This window comes from Ranitomeya imitator, chromosome 2, assembly GCF_032444005.1.
Source record: "Ranitomeya imitator isolate aRanImi1 chromosome 2, aRanImi1.pri, whole genome shotgun sequence".
In the NCBI taxonomy this organism is placed as follows: Eukaryota; Metazoa; Chordata; class Amphibia; order Anura; family Dendrobatidae; genus Ranitomeya; species Ranitomeya imitator.
In genome coordinates, this window is record NC_091283.1 from 372349616 (window position 1) to 372369478 (window position 19863).

Genomic DNA, 19863 nt, shown 5'->3' on the forward strand with positions numbered 1-19863 from the left:
GCGATCAGGATCCTGCTGTGAAGTCGTTGGTCGGAGCTAGAAGGCCAGAACTTTATTTAGTCGCTGGACTCCCTGCAGACATCGCTGAATCGGCGTGTGTGACACCGATTCAGCGATGTCTTCACTGGTAACCAGGGTAAACATCGGGTTACTAAGCGCAGGGCCGCGCTTAGTAACCCGATGTTTACCCTGGTTACCATCGTAAAAGTAAAAAAAACAAACACTACATACTTACCTTATGGTGCACTTAAGGTGCCTTCTGGGAGAAGCGAAGTCTCCCTAAGCTAGAAGATCGTTGGGTACAGCCGGGACCAGCTGCTTCGAAAGCATCACCAAACCGCGCGCCTTACGGCGCGCGAATTTTTGCCTGTAGGACATTATTGCAAGAGAGCTTGGCTGAGTAGATTACACAAGAAGGAAAACACACAGCAAGTCAGCAGGATCTAGGAGCAACATGGCAGATGTGACAACCTACATGGTGAGCTGCAGCATGTGCTACATGTTCACAGATCGACCAGAAGAAGAATCCAATTTCACCTGTCAGAAGTGTAGACTAGTGGCCCTTTTAGAAGAAAAGGTGCGGGGTCTGGAAGAAAGAATAGCAACTTTGAAACTCATCAAAGAGAATGAAGACTTTCTAGACAGAACAGAAGCATCTCTACTGGTCACAGAAGGTGCAAAAAGTGTCAGAGAACCTCCAAAAGCAGATGAGTGGAAGCATGTGACCAAAAGAAGCAAGAAGACCATGGAGAAATCACCAACCACACAACTGAAGAACCGATATCAAATCTTTGTAGAGGATGAAGATGGCACACCTAAGAATGAAGCAATACCAGCAAGCAAAAAAGAAAAGGGCACACAGCAACAAGTGACAGCAAAAAGTACAGCCAAGAAGCAACGAAGAGTGGTGGTGGTGGGAGACTCACTACTGAGAGGCACCGAAGCAGCCATCTGCAGACCGGACATAACTGCAAGAGAAGTATGCTGCCTTCCAGGTGCGATGATCAAGGATGTGACCGATAGGATACCAAAGCTCTTCAGCTCCAAGGACGTCCACCCATTTCTTCTGATACATGTTGGCACCAATGATACGGCAAGGAAGGACCTACCGACAATCTGCAAGGACTTTGAAGAGTTGGGGAAGAAAGTAAAGGAACTGGATGCACAGGTAGTTTTTTCTTCTATCCTTCCAGTAGACGGGCATGGCACCAGGAGATGGAACAGGATCCTTGATGCAAACAACTGGCTAAGACGATGGTGCAGACAACAAGGATTTGGATTCCTGGACCACGGTGTGAATTACTGGTATGATGGACTCCTCGCCAGAGACGGACTACACCTCAACAAACCTGGGAAACACACATTCGCCAGAAGACTCGCTACACTCATCAGGAGGGCGTTAAACTAGAAGAAGAGGGGACGGGAAGAAAAACATTAGACTCGAACAAAGACGACCCAGGAAAACATACTCAGAAGGGAGGTAAGAACATTTCTAAAACAATCCACAGTGAGGAGATTGGAACAAAACAAAATCCTCTAAACTGCATGCTCGCAAACGCCAGAAGCCTGACAAACAAGATGGAAGAACTAGAAGCAGAAATATCTACAGGTAACTTTGACATAGTGGGAATAACCGAGACATGGTTAGATGAAAGCTATGACTGGGCAGTTAACTTACAGGGTTACAGTCTGTTTAGAAAGGATCGTAAAAATCGGAGAGGAGGAGGGGTTTGTCTCTATGTAAAGTCTTGTCTAAAGTCCACTTTAAGGGAGGATATTAGCGAAGGGAATGAGGATGTCGAGTCCATATGGGTTGAAATTCATGGAGGGAAAAATGGTAACAAAATTCTCATTGGGGTCTGTTACAAACCCCCAAATATAACAGAAAGCATGGAAAGTCTACTTCTAAAGCAGATAGATGAAGCTGCAACCCATAATGATGTCCTGGTTATGGGGGACTTTAACTACCCGGATATTAACTGGGAAACAGAAACCTGTGAAACCCATAAAGGCAACAGGTTTCTGCTAATAACCAAGAAAAATTATCTTTCACAATTGGTGCAGAATCCAACCAGAGGAGCAGCACTTTTAGACCTAATACTATCTAATAGACCTGACAGAATAACAAATCTGCAGGTGGTTGGGCATTTAGGAAATAGCGACCACAATATTGTGCAGTTTCACCTGTCTTTCACTAGGGGGACTTGTCAGGGAGTCACAAAAACATTGAACTTTAGGAAGGCAAAGTTTGAACAGCTTAGAGATGCCCTTAATCTGGTAGACTGGGACAATATCCTCAGAAATGAGAATACAGATAATAAATGGGAAATGTTTAAGAACATCCTAAATAGGCAGTGTAAGCGGTTTATACCTTGTGGGAATAAAAGGACTAGAAATAGGAAAAACCCAATGTGGCTAAACAAAGAAGTAAGACAGGCAATTAACAGTAAAAAGAAAGCATTTGCACTACTAAAGCAGGATGGCACCATTGAAGCTCTAAAAAACTATAGGGAGAAAAATACTTTATCTAAAAAACTAATTAAAGCTGCCAAAAAGGAAACAGAGAAGCACATTGCTAAGGAGAGTAAAACTAATCCCAAACTGTTCTTCAACTATATCAATAGTAAAAGAATAAAAACTGAAAATGTAGGCCCCTTAAAAAATAGTGAGGAAAGAATGGTTGTAGATGACGAGGAAAAAGCTAACATATTAAACACCTTCTTCTCCACGGTATTCACGGTGGAAAATGAAATGCTAGGTGAAATCCCAAGAAACAATGAAAACCCTATATTAAGGGTCACCAATCTAACCCAAGAAGAGGTGCGAAACCGGCTAAATAAGATTAAAATAGATAAATCTCCGGGTCCGGATGGCATACACCCACGAGTACTAAGAGAACTAAGTAATGTAATAGATAAACCATTATTTCTTATTTTTAGTGACTCTATAGCGACAGGGTCTGTTCCGCAGGACTGGCGCATAGCAAATGTGGTGCCAATATTCAAAAAGGGCTCTAAAAGTGAACCTGGAAATTATAGGCCAGTAAGTCTAACCTCTATTGTTGGTAAAATATTTGAAGGGTTTCTGAGGGATGTTATTCTGGATTATCTCAATGAGAATAACTGTTTAACTCCATATCAGCATGGGTTTATGAGAAATCGCTCCTGTCAAACCAATCTAATCAGTTTTTATGAAGAGGTAAGCTATAGACTGGACCACGGTGAGTCATTGGACGTGGTATATCTCGATTTTTCCAAAGCGTTTGATACCGTGCCGCACAAGAGGTTGGTACACAAAATGAGAATGCTTGGTCTGGGGGAAAATGTGTGTAAATGGGTTAGTAACTGGCTTAGTGATAGAAAGCAGAGGGTGGTTATAAATGGTATAGTCTCTAACTGGGTCGCTGTGACCAGTGGGGTACCGCAGGGGTCAGTATTGGGACCTGTTCTCTTCAACATATTCATTAATGATCTGGTAGAAGGTTTACACAGTAAAATATCGATATTTGCAGATGATACAAAACTATGTAAAGCAGTTAATACAAGAGAAGATAGTATTCTGCTACAGATGGATCTGGATAAGTTGGAAACTTGGGCTGAAAGGTGGCAGATGAGGTTTAACAATGATAAATGTAAGGTTATACACATGGGAAGAGGGAATCAATATCACCATTACACACTGAACGGGAAACCACTGGGTAAATCTGACAGGGAGAAGGACTTGGGGATCCTAGTTAATGATAAACTTACCTGGAGCAGCCAGTGCCAGGCAGCAGCTGCCAAGGCAAACAGGATCATGGGGTGCATTAAAAGAGGTCTGGATACACATGATGAGAGCATTATACTGCCTCTGTACAAATCCCTAGTTAGACCGCACATGGAGTACTGTGTCCAGTTTTGGGCACCGGTGCTCAGGAAGGATATAATGGAACTAGAGAGAGTACAAAGGAGGGCAACAAAATTAATAAAGGGGATGGGAGAACTACAATACCCAGATAGATTAGCGAATTGGGATTATTTAGTCTAGAAAAAAGACGACTGAGGGGCGATCTAATAACCATGTATAAGTATATAAGGGGACAATACAAATATCTCGCTGAGGATCTGTTTATACCAAGGAAGGTGACGGGCACAAGGGGGCATTCTTTGCGTCTGGAGGAGAGAAGGTTTTTCCACCAACATAGAAGAGGATTCTTTACTGTTAGGGCAGTGAGAATCTGGAATTGCTTGCCTGAGGAGGTGGTGATGGCGAACTCAGTCGAGGGGTTCAAGAGAGGCCTGGATGTCTTCCTGGAGCAGAACAATATTGTATCATACAATTATTAGGTTCTGTAGAAGGACGTAGATCTGGGTATTTATTATGATGGAATATAGGCTGAACTGGATGGACAAATGTCTTTTTTCGGCCTTACTAACTATGTTACTATGTTACTATGTTACCTTCCGCTGTCTGTCCCCGGCGCTCTGCTTCTCTGCACTCCTCCTGCATCCTGTGTCAGCGCCGGTCAGCTGGAAAGCAGAGCGGTGACGTCACCGCTATGCTTTCCGGCCGCTGTGCTCACAGTCAGTGCGGAAAGCAGAGCGCCGGGACAGACAGCTGAAGGTAAGTATGTAGTGTTTTTTTTTTTACTTTTACGATGGTAACCAGGGTAAACATCGGGTTACTAAGCGCGGCCCTGCGCTTAGTAACCCGATGTTTACCCTGGTTACCGGGGACCTCGGCATCGTTGGTCGCTGGAGAGCTGTCTGTGTGACAGCTCTCCAGCGACCAAACAGCGACGCTGCAGCGATCGACATCGTTGTCGGTATCGCTGCAGCGTCGCTTAGTGTGAAGGTACCTTTACTGCAGTGAGGGGATAATGAGGCCCAGGAATACATTATATTACAGGAGTTTCTGCAGTGAGGGGGATAATGAGGCCCAGGAATACATTAGATTACAGGAGTTACTTCAGTGAGGGGGTAATGAGGTCAAGGAATACATTATATTACAGGAGTTTCTGCAGTGAAGGGATAATGAGGTCCAGGAATGCATTGTATTACAGGAGTTACTGCAGCAAGGGGATAATGAGGCCCAGGAATACATTAGATTACAGGATTTACTTCAGTTAGGGGATAATGAGGCCCAGGAATGCATTCGATTATAGGAGTTACCTCAGTGAGGTGATAATGAGGCCCAGGAATACATTATATTACAGGAGTTACTGCAGTGAAGGGGTAATGAGGCCCAGGAATATATTACAGGAGTTTCTGCAGTGAGGGGGTAATGAGGCCCAAGAATACATTATATTACAGGAGTTACAGCAGTGAGGGGGTAATGAGGCCCCGGAATACATTATATTACAGGAGTTACAGCAGTGAGGGGGTAATGAGGCCCCGGAATACATTAGATTACAGGAGTTACTGCAGTGAAGGGGTAATGAGGCCCAGGAATATATTATATTACAGGAGTTTCTGCAGTGAGGGGGTAATGAGGCCCAAGAATACATTATATTACAGGAGTTACTGCAGTGAAGGGGTAATGAGGTCCAGGAATACATTATATTACAGGAGTTTCTGCAGTGAGGGGGTATAATGAGGCCCATGAATACATTATATTACAGGAGTTTCTGCAGTGAGGGGGATAATGAGGCCCAGGAATGCATTCGATTACAGGAGTTACTGCAGTGAGGGGGTAATGAGGCCCAGGAATTCATTATATTACAGGAGTTTCTGCAGTGAGGGGGTATAATGAGGCCCAGGAATACATTATATTACAGGAGTTTCTGCAGTGAGGGGGTATAATGAGGCCCAGGAATACATTATATTACAGGAGTTTCTGCAGTGAGGGGGTATAATGAGGCCCAGGAATTCATTATATTACAGGAGTTTCTGCAGTGAGGGGGATAATGAGGCCCATGAATACATTATCTTACAGGAATTACTGCAGTGAGGGGATAATGAGGCCCATGAATACATTAGATTACAGGAGTTACTTCAGTTAGGGGATAATGAGGCCCAGGAATGCATTCGATTACAGGAGTTACTGCAGTGAAGGGGTAATGAGGTCCAGGAATACATTATATTACAGGAGTTACTGCAGTGAAGGGATAGTGAGGCCCAGTAATATTTTATATTACAGAAGTTTTTTTTTGTTGAATAGGAATAAGCTATTATATATACGTTTTTAACATAAACCTGAAAAGTTGTAAATTTGATTTTGCTTAATTTTTTTTTTTTTTGCATATTTCTATATGGGTAAGGGTGATTTCACACTTGCGTTTTTGTCTGCAGCGTTTTTGCACAAAAAAACGCATGCATTTTTTTTCCTATATTTAACATTGAAAACGCATGCATTTTTTGTTGTACGCCTTTGGTCGCGTTTTGAAACGCATGCGTTTTTTTGCTGCATGCGTTCTTTTTCAGAAATGCAACTTGTAGTATTTTTGAGAGGCCTTTTTTTGACACATAAAAACGCATGCGTTTTCATGCATTTTTTTGTGTCAAAAAATACATTGGAGTCAATGGAAAGGCATTCGTTTTTAAGCACATGCGTTTGTTTGCTTTAAAAACGCATGCGTTTTTATTAAAAAAAAAACAGAAAACACACTGATATGCCACCCCCCACCATAAAGGTGATAAAGGGATCCTAACCCTAACCCTAAAGGGATCCTAACCCTAACCCTAAAGGGACCCTAACTCTAAAGGGATCCTAACCCTATACCTAACCCTATCCCTAACCCTACCCGTAACCCTAAAGGGATCCTAACCCTAACCCTAAAGGGATCCTAACCCTAACCCTAACCCTAAAGGGATCCTAACCCTACTCCTAACCCTAATCCCTTTAGGGTTAGGGTTAGGATCCCTTTAGGGTTAGGGGTAGGGTTAGGGTTAGGATCCCTTTAGGGTTAGGGTTATGATCCCTACCCCTAACCCTAACTATTTCTGTTTATAGTGGGTTTTTTACTTTATTTTGATGATTGGCAGCTGTCACACATTTCTCAGCATGCGTTTAAAAAACGCAAACGCATGAAAAAACGCATGTAAACGCGTCAAAACGCTGCGTTTTTTTCACCACATGCAAAAACGCATGCGTAAAAAAACGCAGCGTTTGCACGCGCTTACATGCGTTTTTTAACCATGCGTTTTTTTTAAAAAACGCATGCGTTTTGAAACGCAAGTGTGAAACCAGCCTAACACATTTTGCAAAATTCATATTTTTTTCTGATCAATAAAACATTACATACAGCGCTGATTCATCAGCTTTACCAGAATGGGACTTTCCCGTATGTTCACCAGTTCTGGCCACACCGCCAAAATTTTGAAGAGTGGGCGGAGCTTAATGGGGATAGGCGTAACAGCGACAGTCATAATTTACACCACAGATGTGACGTAAATCATGACGGAAATGTGGGGGACTATTATGTTGTAATTTTCGCCACGTTTGTGATGTAATTTATGTTGATTTTGTCATTTGCGCTCCAACACAGTCACGCCCCTCACTGCAAAACTTCGCCTACTTTTAAAAATTGTGGTGCTGGCAGGGACTTGTGTACATATGGGAAAAGTGAATTCTATCAAAACTGAAGATGTAAATTTTATTAATTGTAAAAAACAATTGCTTAAAGTCCCACAGTTTTTTCCAGCTAGTCCTTCATTAAGACTGGCGTGTAAAATGCCAGTGTTCATGAATCGGGGCTGTAATCTTGTTTATGTGTCTTCACAAAAATAATGAAACTCACTGCAGAGGCGCCATTTTCATTGTCTCACTACAGAGATGAGTAGATCGGAGTTGCTGCACCGAAGTTTATGATTTCTGTGCACAACGTAATGTCTATAAGGTCGTCCTCTGTCCAGCAACTCCTTTCTAGCCTCCGCCTCACTACAGAGATGAGTAGCTGGGAGTTGCAGCACTGCACAGTACGGTCTATTCTAGTGGGTACACTAAGGCTTGCATGCACATAAGGCTAAAGTCGGCAGGTTCAGCTACAATCTGATGTGTATGGGACCTCTCGACTTCCTTTGTTAGCTTGGTAACTCTTGGTTCAGCCAAACATTTACGCGCATCTTCGCACCTGCTTGGTTTCCATTTATACAATTACCAAAAGACTGACACATTCAAATAGAAAACAAGTGTGAACAGGTGCTTACTAAAGGTACCGTCACATTCCGCGACGCTGCAGCGATATAGACAACGAGCCGATCGCTGGAGCGTCGCTGTTTAGGTCGCTGTAGAGACCTAAAACACAGCAACTCCGGAACGATGCAGGAGCGATCCAGTGACGTAACGGCGACTCACTTATCGTTCTCGCTGGTTGTTAGCTCCATGTAAAACGTTGCTGGCATCGTTGCTTTTGATGTCAAACATGACGATACACGCCGACCTGATGACGAAATAAAGTTCTGGACTTCTAGCTCCGACCAGCGATGGCACAGCGGGATCCAGATCGCTGCTGCGTGTCAAACACAACGAGATCTCTATCCAGGACGCTGCAACGTCACGGATCGTTGTCGTTCTCGTTGCAAAGTTGCTGAGTGTGACGGTACCTTAAGAGTAGTCATCTCCAGATCTAATCAACAAATAAATAAAGTAACACGCTGTAACGCTATAGCATGCAAACATGAAATATATGAAATTTGAATTGCATTACTGCTCTAAAAAAATTGAAAAATTGAGAATACTTGTACCATAAATTGGCCAAATCATGCATACCCAACGGCCACGATAAGGCGATTCTCATTGCTGGGAACCAGCCTGTGTGAATTGTCTCTTGAGCTAAAGCCTACATTTAAGTAACGCAGTACAGGCACTCAGAAAGGTGGTGGCATTGAATCACACAGTAAAAAACTAACAGGTTTGGTAACAGGTTTAATAAAAATCCGGAAAAAATGTTTCATCCCATATGACTTCTACAACAGATCAGGCTGTATAGGCAACAGACAATGGTAAGGGGGGGGGGGGGGACACAGAAGGCCAGGGACACACAGATACTGCTGGGACCAGCCAGGATCAGGGTTTTACTTTTTTTATTAGTTAAGGACAGGAAAGAAATTGTCAGTGAGATCTTGACGATTTAGTGTGGTTCTACTGGTGAGGACTTTGCTACAGATTGTTTCCGCAACAAATTGCAATGTGTGACCATACTGTGAGAAATGAAAATTCAACCCATAGTTCTCAAACTTTTATTAAATCACATATAGATGTATGTCCACCAAAAAGGAGAAATATCTAAAAATATTTATACATATAAGTCTATAACAATAAACTTTACAAATCAATAAGTAGAATTAAGCCATGTAATAGATGTGTTTTTTCTGGGGTGGCTGCGGGCTGCTATTTTTAGGCTGTGGGGGCCAATATCCATGGCCCCTTTCCAGTCTGAGAATACCAGCCCCAACTATTGACTTTAGCTTGGCTGGTTACAAAAAATGAGGGGGGCCCCTCGCTGTTTTTTTTTAAATTATTTATTTAAATAATTTTTTTAAAACGGCGTGGGACCTTTCTATTCTTGATAACCAACCATGACATAACTGATAGCAGAGAGTTGCAGACCGCAGCTGTCATTTTTCGCCTGCGTCGGTTATCAAAAATAGAAGAATCCTCACGTCATTTAAAAATAAAATTACTGTATATACTCGAGTATAAGCCGACCCGAGTATAAGCCGAGACCCCTAACTTTGCCACAGAAAGCTGGGAAAACTTAATGACTCGAGTATAAGCCTAGGGTTGAAAATGAAGCAGCTACTGGTAAATTTCAAAAATAAAAATAGGTACCAATAAAAGTAAGATTAATTGAGATATCAGTAGGTTGTGTTTTTTAATATCCATATTGAATCAGGAGCCCCATATAATGCTCCATACAGTTCATAATGGGCCCCATACGATGCTCCATATTAAAATATTCTGCACAAAGGTTAATAAGGGCCCCATAAGATGCTCCATAGAGATATTTGCCCCATATAATGCTGCACAAATCCTGATTATGGCAACATAAGATACTCCATAGAGATATTTGCCCCATATTCTGATGTTGCGATTAAAAAAAAAAATTACATACTCCCCTCTCGTTGCTCAGGCCCCTGGCACTTGCAATATTCACCTGTCCTTGTTCCACCGCCGGGCACCGCTGTGTCTTCCGGCTCTCTGCACTGACGTTCAGGCAGAGGGCGCGCACTAACCACGTCATCGCGCCTTCTGACCTGAGCGTCACAGCAGAGGATTCGGAAGACGGAGCGGCGCCCGGCGGTGGAACGAGGACAGGTGAATATCGCGCAATGCTGCTCACCCTCCCCATTATGCTCACCTGCTCCGACACGGTCCCTGGCAGCTTCCCTGATGGTCTTCTCCGGCGCCGGCAGCTTCTTCCAGCGTTGAGCGGTCTCCAGTACCGCTCATTACAGTAATGAATATGCGGCTCGACCCCTATAGGAGTGGAGTCGCATCCATATTCATTACTGTAATGAGCGGTACCATGTGACCGCTCAACGCCGGAAGAAGCTGTGAGTGCCCGGAGACTATTGGAGATGCTGATATGCGCCAGGAGCAGGTGAGTATGTGACAGCCGCTGCTCCCCCTCCCCCGCCGACCTCCCTGGGACAATGACTCGAGTATAAGCCGAGAGAGGCACTTTCAGCCTAAAAAAATGGGCTGAAAATCTCGGCTTATACTCGAGTATATACGGTGTTTATAGCACAGGCGCCGGCTGATGAATATTCCCATTAGCGGTGCCTACTCTCTCTGTTATCAGTGATAGCAGGCGTAGGCTCATGGGAGTAGTACACTATCATCAGAGAGAGTATGAGACCCCACGCATCATGCCACCAAATGTGGTTTGTCAGGGAGAAAGTCAGTGCTAAATGAAGTATCTGTATATGTGTATATATATATATATATATATATATATATATATATATATATATATATATATATATATAGACAATATCACAGGCGTGCAGGTCTGAAAGGAGTTACCTATAATCAAATGGCATAGGAATAAGGTGGGAGCCATTCTATGTCATGGTGTTTAATCATCATTGGCGACGTGCGAGTCATGTTAGGTGCATGGCACAGAACTTCTAATCATTGCTGCAGTGCTGATTTATTCTCTAATTGTAGATCTGTGCCAATTTTTCTGGTGATATCTTCCACCAGAAGGTTCAATCCATAAGACTTTTCTGTATATAATCCGTTTGTTTTTGTACTGTTTTTTTCCTTCTATGTAAATCTTATTTCTTTTATTTGCTTGGACAAGTGATTGGGAGAAGCGGAGTTTCTTTTACAATCACAAGTCACGAGTGCAGCAAATGGGTGATGTTTATGACATTCCCGTTTATACAATCTAAGAAAACAACATCTACACTTTCTATCTCCTCAAATGTTCCCCTTATTATTTGTTTTGTTACATGGGATCTTAATGATGATGATGTTACATTGTCATCTTCTTAATTAGGTGCCTACATTTTCAGATCCTCTTGGTGGAGAACTTCTATGTAAGAGAATTTTCCTGATTGATCTGTCAAGCATGGATCGGGACAAGGAGCAGATGGCGGATAGGATATTACACCTCACCCTAGAGATCGTCTTCCGGCTTACTGGAGAGGTGAGAGATTCTGATGACATCACATTACATCATTCTTATCTATGGGAATAACAGATGGACAGAACTGGAGAGGTGAGGACTCTGGAAATGTCTGTAGTGAGATTTATGAATGTGTCTCTCCATAACCAGGATTACACAGTAGTGAAGAAGATCTCTAGTGAGGGTTTTCAGGACCCTGTGTCTGAGGGATGGGGAAAAACCCTGAGCCCAATCACGGGGTCTACACCTCACACCCTCATACATGAGGACATCAATCACCAGAAGATCCTAGAACTTACCTACAAGATGATTGAGCTGCTGACTGGAGAGGTGACACTGCTGGGAATGATGGGACATTATACAGTAATGCTATGAAGGGATCGAGGGGATGATGGTATCATTGTATGTGTCAGGTTCGTATAAGGTGTCAGGATGTCGCCGTCTATGTCTCCATGGAGGAGTGGGAGTATGTAGAAGGACACAAAGATTTGTATAAGGACATCATGATGGAGGATCCCCAGCCCCTCACATCACCAGGTAATAGGACTAAATGCACACGGCCTTTAATTATATATTCGTAAAGAATGAATTCAGTCCCTGTATGTATTTCCTTCAGCTATATCCAGTGAGAGGACAACACCAGAGAGATGTCCCCGTCCTCTTCTTCCACCGGACTGTAAGCAAGAAAATCCCAAGGTTCCTCAGGATCCTCAGGTACAAAGAGAAATTGTGTGATATGATCTCCCCCATGATGTGTAGATGGCTGTGATGGTCTTGTGTCCAGTCTTGTTTTATCCACCAGTTTTATACTTGTGTAATGAGAACTGTGGAGATGGCAGGATTAGAGCTGATCATAGATGTGACTTCTCCATCTCTCTGTGACTTTTACAATAATTGTTCCAGGATGAAGATCTGACCCATATTAATACTACAGAGACATATGTGAGGCGTGATGAGCAGTGTAAAGAGGAGATTCCTGCAGATGACTACCCAGGTGAGAAGTCACAGATTCTCCTCCGTCACTGGCTGTCACTGCTTTATCAATGGTGTAGTCCGACCACATCCCAATTAACAGTCTCCATTCTGCCACTATACACTGCATGCTCCTCCACCCAAAACTGTCGCTATCAGTTTGAGCATTTATATAAGAAATTGTACTGTAGCCATGTATAGTTGAATCTGCGAGGCCAGAAAATAAAAGTTCCCCATCTGTAGCAGAGTAAGTAGTAAACAAAATATTAGCGTATATAAATAGAAAATCTTGCTATCCCAACATATTGTTACCCCTTCATAAATCACATGTGAGGCCACATGTAAAATATAGGTTCCAGTTTTGGGCTTCACATGTCAAAATGTCTAATATTTCTTAAAAAATCTCATCAAACAGAAAATATTGTCCCCTACGATAGTTTGGATTGCCAAATACTACCATGTCACGTGCTCTAATTTAGTAGCGCACAACATTTTTTGCTCCAAAGGCCACATAGCAACATTGAACTAATTCCAAGGGCCACAAAAAATTGTAAGGGGTACTTATATGAATACGTCACTAGAACCACCATCAGTACATCAACCCCTTTCTGACATCAGACGTACTATCCCGTCGAGGTGACCTGGGCCTGTATGACCATGGACGGGATAGTACATCACACGAGATCAGCTGCACTCACTGGGGGGAGAGTGGCCGGGTGTCAGCTGATTATCACAGCTGACACCCGGCACTATGTGCTCACAGAAGACTCCAGGCATTTTATCCCCTGGCACACTGCGATCAAACAAGATCGCAGCATTCCGGTGGCATAGGGAAGCATCACGCAGGGAGGGGGCTCCCTGCATGCTTCCCTGAGACCCTCAGAACAACATGTTGTTCCTCCGGTCTTCTCCCTGAGAGTAGGCAACAGTAAACCTCCTGCACTGCCTGTCAGATCGCTTATCTGACGCAGTGCTGTGCAAAGTGTCAGATGAGTGATCTGACTTTATACAGTGATGACCCACCCTGGGACAGTGTAAAAAAGTAGAAAAAAAATATTAACATGTTTAAAAATATTTTTTAAAAAATCCCAAATAAAGAAATAAAAAATATTGTTCCAATAAATACATTTATACATACATGTAATACAACACAACACAATACATATAAATTAAAAAAAAACAATAAAAGTACACATTTTTTGTATCGCCTTCCGTAACGACCTGCTCTATAAAACTGTTCCACTAGTTAACTCCTTCAGTGAACACTGTAAAAAAAAAAATTAAAAAAAAGCAATAAATAATGCTTTATCATCATACCGCCGAACATAAAGTAGAATAACACACGATCAAAAAGACGGATATAAATAAACATGGTACCGCTGCAAACGTCATCTTGTCCTGCAAAAAACGAGCCATGATACAGCGCCATCAGCAAAAAAATAGAAAGGTTACAGCTCTCAGAATTAAGCAATGCAAAAACAATTATTTTTTATATAAAATAGTTTTTATTGTATAAAACCGCCAAAATATAGATATATATATTTATAGATATAAATCAGGTATCGCTGTAATCGTACTGACCCGAAAAATAAAACTGCCTTATCAATTTTACCATACGCGGAACGGTATAAACGCCCCACCCAAAAGAAATTCATGAATTGCTGGTTTTTGTTCATTCTGCCTCCCAAAAATTGTAATAAAAAGTGATCAAAAAATGTCATGTGCCCGAAAAGAGTACCAATAAAAATGTCAACTTGTCCCGCAAAAAACAAGACCTCACATGACTCAGTGTGCCAAAATATGGAAAAATTATAGCTCTCAAAATGTGGTGATGCAAAAACTATTTTTTGCAATAAAAAGCATCTTTTAGCGTGTGACAGCTGCCAAACCTAAAAACCCGATATAAAAACCGGCTATCAATAGTAAATCAAACCCCCCGTTATCACCGCCTTAGTTAGGGAAAAATAATAAAATTAAAAAATGTATTTATTTCCATTTTCCAGTTAGGGTTGTGGCTAAAGTTAGGGTTGGGGCTAGAGTTGGGGTTAGGGTTTGGATTACGTTTACGGCTGGGATTCGGGTTGGGATTAGGGTTAGGGGTGTGGGTAGGGTTATGGTTAAGGGGTGTGTTGGGGTTAGGTGTGTGTTGGGGTTAGGCTTGTGGTTAGGGTTGGGGTTAGGCGTGTGTTTGCATTAGGGTTGGGATTAGGGTTAGAGGTGTGTTTGGGTTAGGGGTGTGGTTATGGTTAGGGTTGGGATTAGGGTTAGGGGTGTGTTAGGGTTGGAGTTATAATTGGGGGGTTTCCACTGTTTAGGCACATCAGGGGCTCTCCAAATGCGAAATGGTGTCTGATCTCAATTCCAGCCAATTCTGCGTTGAAAAAGTAAAATGGTGCTCCTTCCCTTCTGAGCTCTGCCGTGCGCCCAAACAATGGTTTATGTTATGACCTGGTGGTCAGGACAATAATGGACCTGGTGGTTAAGAGCACACAGAATGACCTGATAGTTACTGATAATAGAGGACGAGCTCTGGGACGTGGGAACTCTGCTGACCGCAATCCCTAATCCTATCAAACACACTAGAAATAGCCATGGATTGCGCCTAACGCTCCCTATGCAACTCGGCACAGCCTAAGGAACTAGCTAGCCCTGAAGATAGAAAAATAAAGCCTACCTTGCCTCAGAGAAATTCCCCAAAGGAAAAGGCAGCCCCGCACATATAATGACTGTGAGTAAAGATGAAAATACAAACACAGAGATGAAATAGATTTAGCAAAGTGAGGCCCGACTTACTGAACAGACCGAGGATAGGAAAGGTTACTTTGCGGTCAGCACAAAAACCTACAAAAAGACCACGCAGAGGGCGCAAAAAACACCCTCCGCACCGACTCACGGAGCTTCCAGCAAGCAAGACAACAATAAAAATAGCAAGCTGGACAGAAAAATAGCAAACCAAAGAAATACAAGTTGGAACTTAGCTTCTGCTGGGAAGACAGGTCACAAGAACGATCCAGGAGTGAACTAGACCAATACTGGAACATTGACAGGTGGCATGGAGCAAAGATCTAAGTGGAGTTAAATAGAGCAGCCAGCTAACGAATTAACCTCGTCACCTGTGGAAGGAAACTCAGAAACACCCACCAGAGGAAGTCCATGGACAGAACCAGCCGAAGTACCATTCATGACCACAGGAGGGAGCCCGACAACAGAATTCACAACAGTACCCCCCCTTGAGGAGGGGTCACCGAACCCTCACCAGAGCCCCCAGGCCGACCAGGATGAGCCAAATGAAAGGCACGAACCAGATCGGCAGCATGAACATCAGAGGCAAAAACCCAGGAATTATCTTCCTGACCATAACCCTTCCACTTGACCAGGTACTGGAGTTTCCGTCTCGAAACACGAGAATCCAAAATCTTCTCCACCACATACTCCAACTTCCCCTCAACCAACACCGGGGCAGGAGGATCAACGGATGGAACCACAGGCGCCACGTATCTCCGCAATAACGACCTATGGAACACATTATGGATGGCAAAAGAAGCAGGAAGGGCCAAACGAAATGACACAGGATTGATAACCTCAGAAATCTTATACGGACCAATGAAACGAGGCTTAAACTTAGGAGAGGAAACCTTCATAGGAACATAACGAGACGATAACCAAAACAAAATCCCCAACACGAAGTCGGGGACCCACACAGCGCCGGCGGTTAGCGAAACGTTGAGCCTTCTCCTGAGACAATGTCAAATTGTCCACCACATGAGTCCAAATCTGCTGCAACCTATCCACCACAGTATCTACACCAGGACAGTCTGAAGACTCAACCTGCCCTGAAGAGAAACGAGGATGGAAACCTGAATTGCAGAAAAACGGCGAAACCAAAGTAGCCGAGCTGGCCCGATTATTAAGGGCGAACTCAGCCAACGGCAAAAAGGACACCCAATCATCCTGATCAGCAGAAACAAAGCATCTCAGATATGTTTCCAAAGTTTGATTAGTTCGTTCGGTTTGGCCATTTGTCTGAGGATGGAAAGCCGAGGAAAAAGACAAATCAATGCCCATCCTTGCACAAAAGGATCGCTAAAACCTCGAAACAAACTGGGAACCTCTGTCAGAAACGATGTTCTCCGGGATACCATGTAAACGAACCACATGCTGGAAAAATAATGGCACCAAATCAGAGGAGGAAGGCAATTTAGACAAAGGTACCAAATGGACCATCTTAGAAAAGCGATCACAAACCACCCAAATGACCGACATCTTTTGAGAGACGGGGAGATCCGAAATAAAATCCATAGAAATATGCGTCCAGGGCCTCTTCGGGACCGGCAAGGGCAAAAGCAACCCACTGGCACGAGAACAGCAGGGCTTAGCCCGAGCACAAGTCCCACAGGACTGCACAAAAGAACGCACATCCCGTGACAAAGACGGCCACCAAAAGGATCTAGCCACCAAATCTCTAGTACCAAAGATTCCAGGATGCCCAGCCAACACTGAACAATGAATCTCAGAGATAACTCTACTAGTCCATCTATCAGGGACAAACAGATTCTCCGCTGGGCAACGGTCAGGTCTATCATCCTGAAATTTTTGCAGCACCCGCCGCAAATCAGGGGAGATGGCAGACAAAATTACCCCCTCTTTGAGAATACCCGCCGGCTCAGGAACACCCGGAGAGTCAGGCACAAAACTCCTTGACAGGGCATCAGCCTTCACATTCTTAGAGCCCGGAAGGTACGAAACCACAAAATCAAAACGGGAGAAAAATAACGACCATCGAGCCTGTCTCGGATTCAACCGTTTGGCAGACTCAAGATAAGTCAAATTCTTGTGATCTGTCAAGACCACCACGCGATGCTTGGCTCCTTCAAGCCAATGACGCCACTCCTCGAATGCCCACCATGACATCCTTAAGGGCCTCAGAGAGACCCTTTCTGAAGATTGCTGTCAGGGCACATTCATTCCACTGAGTGAGCACAGACCACTTTCTAAACTTCTGACAATATATCTCCGCTTCATCCTGACCCTGACACAGAGCCAGCAAGATTTTCTCTGCCTGATCCACTGAATTAGGTTTGTCATAAAGCAATCCAAGCGCCAGGAAAAACGCATCAACATCACGCAATGCCGGATCTCCTGGTGCAAGGGAAAATGCCCAGTCTTGAGGGTCACCACGTAACAAAGAAATAATGATCTTTACTTGTTGAACAGGGTCACCTGAGGAGCGAGGTTTCAAGGCAAGAAACAATTTACAATTATTTTTGAAATTCAAGAACTTAGATCTATCACCAAAAAACAAATCAGGAATTGGATTCCTAGGCTCTGACATCGGATTCTGAACCACAAAATCTTGAATGTTTTGTACCCTTGTAGTGAGATTATCCATCCAAGAGGACAGACCTTGAATGTCCATGTTTACACCTGTGTCCTGAACCACCCAGAGGTAAAGGGGAAAAGAGAGACAAAACACACTGCAAAGAAAAAAAAATAGTCTCAGAACGTCTCTTATCCCTCTATTGAGATACATTAGTACTTTGGGCCACCTGTACTGTTATGACCTGGTGGTCAGGACAATAATGGACCTGGTGGTTAAGAGCACACGGAATGACCTGATAGTTACTGATAATAGAGGACGAGCTCTGGGATGTGGGAACTCTGCTGACCGCAATCCCTAATCCTATCAAACACACTAGAAATAGCTGTGGATTGCGCCTAACGCTCCCTATGCAACTCGGCACAGCCTAAGGAACTAGCTAGCCCTGAAGATAGAAAAATAAAGCCTACCTTGCCTCAGAGAAATTCCCCAAAGGAAAAGGCAGCCCCCCACATATAATGACTGTGAGTAAAGATGAAAATACAAACACAGAGATGAAATAGATTTAGCAAAGTGAGGCCCGACTTACTGAACAGACCGAGGATAGGAAAGGTTACTTTGCGGTCAGCACAAAAACCTACAAAAAGACCACGCAGAGGGCGCAAAAAAGACCCTCCGCACCAACTCACGGTGCGGAGGCGCTCCCTCTGCGTCCCAGAGCTTCCAGCAAGCAAGACAACAATAAAAATAGCAAGCTGGACAGAAAAATAGCAAACCAAAGAAATACAAGTTGGAACTTAGCTTCTGCTGGGAAGACAGGTCACAAGAACAATCCAGGAGTGAACTAGACCAATACTGGAACATTGACAGGTGGCATGGAGCAAAGATCTAAGTGGAGTTAAATAGAGCAGCCAGCTAACGAATTAACCTCGTCACCTGTGGAAGGAAACTCAGAAACACCCACCAGAGGAAGTCCATGGACAGAACCAGCCGAAGTACCATTCGTGACCACAGGAGGGAGCCCGACAACAGAATTCACAACAGGTTTACCCCAACTTATGGGGTATCAGCGTACTCAGGACAAATTGCATAACAACTTTTGAGGTCAAATTTCTCCTGTTATCCTTGGGAAAATAAAAATTTGGGCGCTAAATATCATTATTGTGTGGAAAAAAATATTTTTTTATTTTCACGTCCCTGTATTATAAACTTTAGTCAAAGTTCTCACATCACATCTAAATAAGTTACTTGGGGTGTCTAGTTTCCAATATGGGGTCACTTGTGTGGTTTTTCTACTGTTTAGGTACATCAGGGGCTCTGCAAACGCAACGTGACGCCCGCAGACCATTCCATCAAAGTCTGCATTCCAAAATGGCACTCCCTTCAGAGCTCTGTCATGCGCCCAAATAGTGGTATACCCCGACATATGGGGTATCAGTGTACTCAGGATAAATTGCACAACAACTTTTGGGGTCCAATTTCTCCTGTTACCCTTGGGAAAATAAAAAATTGGGGGTGAAGAGATAATTTTTGTTAAAAAAAACATGATTTTATATTTTTACGGCTCTACATTATAAACTTCTGTGAAGCACTTGGGGGTTCAAAGTGCTCACCACACATTTAGATAAGTTCCTTAGGGGGTACGTTCCAAAATGGTGTCACTTGTGGGGAATTTCCACTGTTTAGGCACATCAGGGGCTCTCCAAATGCGACATGGCGTCCGATCTCAATTGCAACCAATTTTGCATTGATAAGTCAAACAGTGCTCCTTCCCTTCCAAGCTCTGCCATGCACCCAAACAGTGGTTTACCCCCACAGATGGGGTATCAGCGTACACAGGACAAATTGCACAACAACTTTTGGGGTCCAATTTCTCCTGTTACCCTTGGAAAATAAAACAAATTGGATCTGAAGTAAATTTTTTGTGAAAAAGTCATTTTTTTTTTTAAATATTCCCAAAATTCCTGTTAACACCTGAAGGGTTAATAAACTTCTTGAATGTGGTTTTGAGCACCTTGAT

At 43.3% G+C, this 19863-nt stretch overlaps 1 protein-coding gene across 1 annotated transcript in view; it reads left to right on the forward strand.

The window, feature by feature from the left end:
- The window catches only part of LOC138663976 (oocyte zinc finger protein XlCOF22-like), a 51876-nt gene that overhangs the window by 28969 nt on the left and 3044 nt on the right, over positions 1-19863 (forward strand). Inside the window, exons 2-6 of the mRNA XM_069750372.1 lie at positions 11426-11575; positions 11705-11884; positions 11968-12091; positions 12171-12268; positions 12458-12548. Coding sequence (XP_069606473.1) covers positions 11426-11575; positions 11705-11884; positions 11968-12091; positions 12171-12268; positions 12458-12548 — 643 coding nt within the window. The remainder of the gene's footprint in view (positions 1-11425; positions 11576-11704; positions 11885-11967; positions 12092-12170; positions 12269-12457; positions 12549-19863) is intronic.